We start from the raw sequence: 9,279 nt of genomic DNA, 5'->3' as shown, positions 1-9,279 counted from the left end.
TCCATTATAATGGTGATGGAGAGTCGCATCAATGCCTAAGGTTTTGGTCAATCTCTTCAAGATCCAGAGACTGATAAAAAGGAAACTGTTAAATAAGCAGGAGGCCATTACTAACTGCAATCATGAACACACCAAAACCTAACTCAGGAGTGTATTTTTATAGCAAATAGCCAAGTTCAGCCAATCACAAACAGCCAAGCCTCAGCCCATCAGACGAGGCAGCCTTAGAGGTCTCCTTAGATCAGATCATACCTATGGGACATTGGGCAGCCTTAGGTCTCCTCTTTGCCTTATTTAGGCAAACACCTAGCTGTAACCCATCAACTTATTTCTGTACTCTACTTCTGTGTTCAGCTGATAAAAGCACACTTTCCATGCTGTAGAGTGGAGGTCTCTGAACCCCTTTCAGTTTACAATGCTACCTAACTCATGAATCATTCTTTGATCAAATAAACTGTCAAATTTAATTTGTCTGAAGTTTTTAACACATAAAAGCACTATAGGTGCCTGAAAAGCAAAAGTCAGTGAATCATTCTTTTTCACAGAATTTGCAGACATACGTCACCTGTTTCTTTTCAGATAATTTATTTGACTATTTCTTTTTTTTACTTGCTGGACTGTCCAAAACTTCAATCTTGCCTTTTCCACCTTCAGAATTGGGAAGCTTAATGTTATCTATGGTGACTTCAGATGTGATGCTGTCATCTTCGTCCTCTGATTCTGAACTGTTCTCTGAACTGTCTTGTGAACTCTCTTCTGAACTGTCCGCTTCTTTTGAATCCGACTGATTCATCTCAAACAAAGCCACATCCTGCAAAAAGTAGTGGGCAGGAAATCTATTTCAGAGCAATTCCTTAAAAAGTCATAATAAAACAATATTGAGAATAACCAATACTCAGCAAAAATACTGAAACATAAAGGATAAGAATTTTTTTTTGAGACAGTTTTGCTCTGCTGCCCAGACTGGAGCGCAGTGGCGTGATCTCAGCTCACTGCCACCTCCGCATCCTGGGCTTAAGTGATTCTTGCACCTTTCAGTCTCCTAAGTAGCTAGGACTACATGTGTGCCCCACCACATCCAGTTAATTTTTATATTTTTAGTAGAGATGGGATTTCACCCTGTTGGCCAGGTTGGTCTTGAACTCTTGACCTCAAATGATCCACTGCCTTGCCCTCCCAAAGTGCTGCAATTACAGGTGTGAGACAACACACCAGGCCACAAGGATAAGAAACGTTTTTAATACAACATGGCTTTTTTATACTTTCAGTTGTCAGGGTCTGCCATAATGATGATTTAAATTTATGATAAGTGTCTAAAACATCTGCTATGGCCTAATTCTATATACCTTAAACACACTCAACAACATTCATTCTGCAAATACTAACATGAGTTAGGCACTACACTAGGTACCAGAGACTCAACAACAACAAAAAAATCAAAACAAACCTCTCGCTTTGGTGAAATTTACATTTTTCAGGCAGAGACCCGTAAATTAAAACCTGCAGGCCAAATCCTGCCCACTGCCTATTTTTGTTCAGCTCACAAAGTAGGAATGTGTTTTCTATTTTTACGTGGTTGAGGGGAAGAAATTAAAATACTGCTATTCACGAAAGGTGAAAATTGTATGAAATTCTCATTTCAGCACCCATACACAGTGACACACTACTCTAACTGAGCCAGTAAGAGATCACTCGGGGCCTTCCGTTGGAACTGTTGAGAGAGAAATCTTTCTGAGTTGCTGAATCTAAGGCTGAAGCTGCTGATAAACTGGCAAACTGCCACAGGTGGGGGAGGAGCACACTCTAGATTAGGCCAACACTAGGAAGCAGAACCAAAAGACAGAGCGGCTGACCTCTGAGGACACTGAGCACCTGGATCCAGGTGCACCTGAAATCACCACCCCTGGAGTTTTTTTTCCCCAATAAAATGTTTTCCCCTTGCTTATTCATGTATGTATTGTCAATGGCTGCTTTCACACTATGACAGCAGAGTTGACAGTAAGCCCCACAGAACTTAATGTATTTACTATCTGGCCTCTTACAGAAACATTTGTTGACTCTTGTTCCAGAGGCGAAAGAAAGGCAATAAACAAATACATATAAAGCATAATGTAGGATTGTGAAAATATGGAAAAATAAAGCAAGATAAAATAATAATAGAGCTATCGGGGAAGACCTCTCGATCAGGTGACAACTGAAAAGAGACAGAGGGAGTCGAAATGGAGAAATCTAGGGAAAAGCATTCTACCTGAGAAAACCATGGGGGAGAAGATCAGGCACAGTGAGACTGGTGCTGGAGGGCAGTAAATGATGAGGACTGTGTAGTAAATGATAAGGTCAGACAGAGCAGCAGTGCCCAACCTCTTTGACACCAGGGACTGGTTTTGTGGAAAATTCTTCCACGGACCTTGGCAGGGATGTTTTTGGAATGAAACTGTTCCACCTCAGATCATCAGGCATTAGAATCTCACAAGGAGCACACAACCTAGATCCCTTACATGCACAGTTCATAATAGGGTTCGTGCTCCTATGAGAATCTAATGCCGCTGCTGATCTGACAGGAGGCAGAACTCAGGTGGTAATGCGCGCTCACCCACTGCTCACCTTCTGCTGTGCGACCTGCTTCCTAGCAGGCCACAGACCAGCACCAGTCCACAGCCTGGGGGTTGGGAACCTCTGAGATAAGAGAACTGCAGGCAGGATCATATGGGCCCCTTGAAGGACTTAATTTATTTGAAACGTGATGGGAAGCCCCCAGGTCCCAAACTGTGTGAAGAACAGACCCCAGGGAAGAAACAGTGAACGCAGGAAAACCTGTTAAGAAATTGCTGCAGCCGGGCGCGGTGGCTCAAGCCTGTAATCCCAGCACTTTGGGAGGCCGAGACGGGCGGATCACGAGGTCAGGAGATCGAGACCATCCTGGCTAACATGGTGAAACCCCGTCTCTACTAAAAATACAAAAAAACTAGCCGGGCGAGGTGGCAGGCGCCTGTAGTCCCAGCTACTCGGGAGGCGGAGGCAGGAGAATGGCGTGAACCCAGGAGACGGAGCTTGCAGTGAGCTGAGATCTGGCCACTGCACTCCAGCCTGGGCGACAGAGCGAGACTCCGTCTCAAAAAAAAAAAAAAAAAAAAAAAAGAAAATTGCTGCAATACTCCAAAGGAGAGACCATAATTACCTGGGCCAACAAAGGTCCAAAGGAACAGCAGAGGTTGTACAAAGTGGTTAGATTTGGGATATATTCTGGAGGGAGAGCTGACCAGACTGGCTAATGAATTAGATACTATTAACAATTGTCTCAGCTCTGTCCAGACACAGATATTATAAAGGGAATTCCAGTGCAGAAACAAGACATGAGTATAAACTGAGAGAACATTTTTACACATAGCTTATGTAATCAATTGCTCTCTTCTACACATCATTTATTTTTGCATACTCAATAAATCAGACTATGATCACCTCTTTTGGGGCTTGGACAGAAAAAAAAATCCAGTTAGGACACTGAGTAGATTAATGCTTCAGAATAACAAATATAGCATTTGACTTAGGAAAAAAAAACCTTCCTGTGATATCATATGACTAAATCATAAAATGACTATGTACCTATACAAACATTGGAAACATGAGTTAACACCAGGACAATGAAAACTTGAAAATAAAATGGAAAAGTTCTCTTCTTCTTAGGTGACAAGTAGACTAGTAATTTCACCATATGAAAACAAAGCATAGTTACCATTTGTATAACTTTACCATGAGGCCCATCAATGTTTTCAATATTGAAACGACCAGGTGGCGCAGCTGCCATTTCTTTTCTTAGCTTTTCATTTGCCCGTGCCATCTGCGGGAGAAAGGTCTGCACCTGGTCCAATACTGTGGAAAGTAAATACAGCATATCAACATTTATGCTAGTAAATTCTGAAACCTAGGATTTCCTATAAACACTTCTGAATTGAGTATTAATAATAGCAATCATAATTACATATCTTTTAGTTCCCTTCATTTAAAAACCCTCCATCCTCTTCTGAATAAAGCAGTAGGACTACACAATCCAGCAATTAATTGTTTCTCAAATGTTTTGTTTCTCATATATCCCCAGGACTGTAAACTCCTAGAAGGCTGGCATTCAACGAATAGTAACTAAATAGGGAGGCAGTGTGACTTAACAGTTAAGAGCACCAGGTTCTGAGGCTTTAGGGTAAGACTGACTAGGTATATACAGAATCCTAGTTTTACCTCTATCTGAATTACCCTGGGCCAGTTAATTAAGTAGTGATTATTTCTGCCTACCCAACATCTGTTCCCCTTCTTCTGATAATATAACCCTTGCTTTCCTTTTAAGCTGGTGTCACTCTTAGTCACTCTTGCCCCTCACCCCATGCCTACATCCTCCACATCCTTGGCCACTGTACTGTGCTTTAGTGGTATCACAGTGACACGCTGCTCTAGTCAGGCCAATAAGAGATTACTCGGGACCTTTTGTTGAACTGTTGAGAGAGAAATCTTTCTGAGTGAATGACTGAGTTGGCTGAATACAAGGCTGAAGCTGCTGATAAACTGGCAACTCGCCACACATGGGGGAAGAGTATGCTCTAGATTAGCCCAATGCCTAGGAAAGCAGGACTAAGAGACAGAGTGGCTGACCTCTGAGAACACTGAGCACCTGGATCCAGATGCACCTGAAATTACTGCACCTGGAGTATTTTTTCCCCCAATAAAAAGAACCAACATAATTTCTTTTTCTGCTTAAGGCAATCTGAGCTGGATTTTAGCCATTTGCAACCAAGAATCCTAATTAATACATTTAATTTTACCACTTGAAACCTCAGTGTACTAATCTATAAAAAGGGAGTGATAACTGTCAGTCACTGTGCCACATACAGAGCAGTCAACAAACAAGAATATTTATTTTCTCTCTCAAAAGAGGCCCAGCACATAATCATGCATATAACAAGCTCTCAGAACTTACGTAACTGTTATGGCTACATAACAGATGACTAAAATGTCCAGCGTAAGGAAGAAGAAAAGAAAATAGCGGCCAAGGTCAAGTAGACGACCTCTATTTGTAAAATAAGGTGCTGGAAGGACTCCCTAAGAGCATGTACACAAATAAAGCCCTACACAATAGGGAATGTTAGCTCTCACTCCCCTTCGGATATACAGAAAGAGAAATTACTAATACAAATAAAAGGTATTTTTCTGTCCTCAGATTTAAATCTATTGCTACAGACAGAAAACCTGGTCCCGCTTTTGTTTCCAACTAATGAATCAAGTAGAGCAAAACAAGTACCAAAATGTGTGGCCTGAACCCTGATCCTCAGAAGCCAAATAATTCCATGGTACTCTAGGAGAGTATATGCTGAACGCTGAGGCTAGTCCAGTCGTAGTTCTTCTAAATTAAATAATATCCAACACACGACACCGTAATATTAAAAATGTCCAGCATCTAATAAAAAATTAGCAAACATGCAAATAAACAGGAAAACATAATCCATAAAGAGTAGGGAAAAAAATAAAGATTCAGAAATGACGCAGACAATAGAATCAGCAACAAGAATGTTAAAACAGCTCTTATAAATATACTTTGTATGTTCAAGGAAGAAAAGAAAAGCACAAACACAAGGAAAGAAACAAAAGATATAAACAGTCTCAAACTTCTAGAAATGGAAACTGTATCTACCTTGAAAAAATACATTTGACAGAATTAACAGCAGATTAGACAATATAGAAGAATAGTGAACTCAAGGAAATCAGCAATAGAAGCTATCCAAATTGAAACACACAAAACATAAGACCCAAACAAACAATGAATGAGCTGTGGGACAACCCCAACTGTCAAAATTAGGTGTAACTGGAGTCCCTTCAGGAGAGGCGAGACAGGAGCAAGCAACAACATCCGTAAAAATTTCCCAAATTTGATAAAAATTATAAACTCATAGATCCAGTAAGTTCAACAAACCCAAGCTCAAGACTCACAAAGAAAACTACAAAGGGCACATCACCATAAAATCAGTAAAAACCAGTAATGAAGACAATCTTAAAGGCAGCCAGAGAAGAAAAGAAACACCATATTCTTGACACAAATTGACAGTAGACACAGGCATCAGAAACAATGCCACTGAAAAGAAAGCGTAGTGACGTCTTCAAAGTACTGGAGAAAAAAGAAAAAGCAAAAACCCACACTGTCAACCTAGAATTCTAAATCCATTAAAGCATCTTCCAAAAACTGAAAGCAAAATAAAGACTTTCTCAGACACACAGGGCTGGTAAGTCTATCACCAACGGAGCTGCACTATCAAGAATGATGTTTACAATGAGAAACCTGATTTTTTAAATGTGCTGAAGATTTGAACAGGCCGTTTACCAAAGACATACAAACAGTGATACACAGAAAGATGCTCAACATTATTAGCCATTATATACAAATTAAGATCACAACGTGATACCACTATATCCACACTAGACTAGTTAAAATTAAAAAGGCCACACCACATTTTGGTGAGGATATGCAGCGACTAAACTCTCATACCTTGCTGGTGGAAATGCACAATGGCAATTTCTTCTTCGTAAAAAAAAAAAAATTCACACCTTCCATATACCTGCAATTCCACTCCTAGGTAAGGAACCCCTCAAAACAAAAACCTATGTCCACAAAAACCGGTTTTTGGATGGACAGCCACCATGTGGTCATTTTAGCTATTGTAGATTTAGTGCTACAGTAATAATGCTAGTTAAATTCTCCTTTCAGAGTACTCATGATTTCTTAGTTTATTGATGTGATAACCTTCATGCTTATTTACATTGTTTTTATTGAATTTTTGCCTTTTTTTTTTTTTAACATTAAGAGTGAATTACAGAGAGGGCATTCATGTAATACTTAAAGTCTGAGTGTGGGACATACTTACGAATGTGCAGTACAGCAACATACAGAATAATAAATAAAGAGAATTGGCCATTATGCTGTATTCTAAGTAATATTTATCATTTAAATAATTGTGTCCAATTCAATGGGATGTGGTTGTGGTTTTCCATCCATATATATTAAGTTTGAAGCTCAGTAACCTCTAAAAAAATTTGCCATGGAGATTAACAATTGTTTTTGACTTCCCAAAATTCATCCAACAAGCAGTTTTTCACAAAAAAGCTACCCTCTTAAGGTAGAGAAATAATGTAAGAAATTCTATCCTGTGTACCGACTTTATCATGTAAATCCCAAGTAAGACTTGTTCCACTGGGCTATCTGTGGTTTGATACCTGACCATAAAGGCAGAGACCGTCCCAACAAATAACAGCTTAATTAGACAAAACTCAGCATTAGAGAGCGTGAGAGAGGGGAAGAGGTACTTACAAGGACTCCTCTCTATCCGAACTGTTTGAAGAGAGGAGGTCTTCCTGGACTTAGTTTGGGAGTTGATGAGTAACCTGTCCCATATACCTGAAAAGACAGACACACAAACACCCTTAATTTACTACTGCACAAAAAAGCAAAGGCCCATCAGTAAGCCTCTCACATGACCAGTCTTTAAGTCTTGACTGTTCACACACCCCAAGAATTTTTTTTAAAGCAGCACTCCAAGCTCCATTACAACATTTTAATTCTTTATGTACAGACACCTCTCCTTTCTTACATCTAGCCTGTCTCATTCACCTCTAACACCAATGCCAGGTAATAAATGCACATTAATCTGCACTTTTCTGGATCAGAAATTCATCAGTAGACAAACGTGGGTCTGCAATGAGAATGGAGGAAGCAGTACAGAGCATAACAATGGTTAAGTGAAGCCAGAAATGGTTACTAGTTGTGTAACACTGGGCCACTCACCTGATCTCAAAGCATTTGTTTCTTCATTAGTAAAACACGCTTGCCTGGTATTTTCCCTTCTCTGAAGATGTTCAACCCAAGAAAAACAGCCTTTTGGCGATTTTGTCACCCACTCTACCTTTTCACCCCCATCTCTCACACTCGAATCATCCCAACTCTCTACCCCATCAGAGTTCCAAGAGGGGAACTTACGAAACTCAAGGCTTTGCACACCCTATTTCTAATACCCGGAAAATCCCTTAACTCTCTGGTTAAAAAACAAATCAGCAAAGCAGAGCGCAACAAACATCCATTGAATGCCTACTACTGAAAGCCTACTGGATTCGAGATGAGAGCACAGGCTCTAGAGCCAGACTACTTGAATTCAAATCCCAGTTTTGCTATTTGCTAGCCACATGATCTCCAGAAAGTAAATTACCTGTATGATAAATCATGTCTCAGGTTCCTCAACTATGAAACAGAGATAACAGAGTTTCTGCAAAGGGTTGTTGTGACGAGTAGATGAGTTAGTTCCTGGGGCATACATAGTAAGGACTACATAAGCTTTGGTTATCATAATTATACTTCCTTCGGAATCTCTGGGTTCTCATAAAACCCTTCTTCAAGCTAGTATTTACTGACAACATGCCCAAGCCTTTTTACGCATTCTCCTCCTTACAAAAATTCTACAGGCATTACTACTACCACCATTTTCCAAATGCAAAAACTGAGGCGTAGGGAATGAAAATAACTCTAAGTCCCACCAGTTAATTACTAGTGGAGCTGGGATTCGAATTCATGCTTTTAAATTCTACCGATAGTGTCTGAAATGCTGTCTGGATTTCCCGGATGCATGTCTTCCTGTACAAGACAGCAACACTAAGGGGTGCTCGGTGTGGGTGTGAAGGAGGAAGAGACTGTTAGCATAATATTACTCCGCTTCCCCCTACCAGCCAACTGCTCTGACCCAGGCAGCCAGACCAAAAGCCCTCCCTTCTCCAAAAGAGTTCGAGAGCGTCCCAGCTTTCAGTGCAGGGGAGGTGCCTAGCAGCGGCGCCTGGCAGGGTGGGCGCTCACTACCTTGTAGAATAGGAACCACTAGCTGGGGAAACTGTTCCGGGCCCGCAGCCGGGTGCCCGCCCCAAAGCCCCCACCCCTGCCGCCAGCAAAGCACGCCGGAATCCCGCGGCAGTCCCCGGGGCTCCCCTCGAGGGTACGGAGCACGAACAGGGAGCCACCGGCCCCCGGGCTGCACCGGCCGCGCCGCCTCCGCCGCACGTGTGCGGCCCATGCCTCTGTCACCCGTCCGTCACCTCCGCGGCCGTCGCTTCCCGCCGTCAGCAGCTCCTTAGACACTGGGACTCTAGAGGAGTCCCGGGTGGGCGACAAGCAACTCGCGCTACTCTGGGGCTTGCCCTGGACCTCCATGCTTCCCTCAAGCCTGCCCTCTCAGGCCCGGATGCAGGAAAGAGGCTCGGGTA

The 9,279-nt window shown here is 41.8% G+C and overlaps 1 protein-coding gene across 2 annotated transcripts; it reads right to left on the bottom strand.

Moving 5' to 3' along the window:
- Positions 1 to 565: 565 nt before the first annotated feature.
- On the bottom strand, positions 566 to 9,279 carry C9H12orf45 (chromosome 9 C12orf45 homolog). Of its 2 annotated transcripts, none has more exons than XM_003907076.3 (4): positions 9,112 to 9,279; positions 7,346 to 7,432; positions 3,734 to 3,870; positions 566 to 811 (listed from the first exon to the last, which is right to left on the bottom strand). In XM_003907076.3, exons 1-4 carry the CDS (start codon positions 9,224 to 9,226, stop codon positions 593 to 595), a joined length of 558 nt encoding a protein of 185 aa, XP_003907125.1. In that variant the 5' UTR covers positions 9,227 to 9,279; the 3' UTR covers positions 566 to 592. The 2 variants fall into 2 exon arrangements, with proteins under 2 accessions (XP_003907125.1, XP_017801652.1); XM_017946163.3 differs by lacking the exon at positions 9,112 to 9,279 and adding an exon at positions 8,238 to 8,872.

This window comes from Papio anubis, chromosome 9 (assembly GCF_008728515.1).
Source record: "Papio anubis isolate 15944 chromosome 9, Panubis1.0, whole genome shotgun sequence".
Classification (NCBI taxonomy): Eukaryota; Metazoa; Chordata; class Mammalia; order Primates; family Cercopithecidae; genus Papio; species Papio anubis.
The sequence above is the reverse complement of the archived record's forward strand: the minus strand, read 5'-3'. Positions and strand labels throughout refer to the sequence as shown.

Excerpts from the sequence above, each read along its gene's own strand:
- C9H12orf45 (XM_003907076.3), bottom strand. The coding sequence starts at position 9,226 with ATGGAGGTCCAGGGCAAGCCCCAGAGTAGCGCGAGTTGCTTGTCGCCC. Across the intron at positions 3,871-7,345 it reads TCGGATAGAGAGGAGTCCTT|TATTGGACCAGGTGCAGACC; the intron begins GTAAGTACCTCT and ends TACTTTCCACAG. Across the intron at positions 812-3,733 it reads ATGGTAAAGTTATACAAATG|GATGTGGCTTTGTTTGAGAT; the intron begins GTAACTATGCTT and ends TACTTTTTGCAG.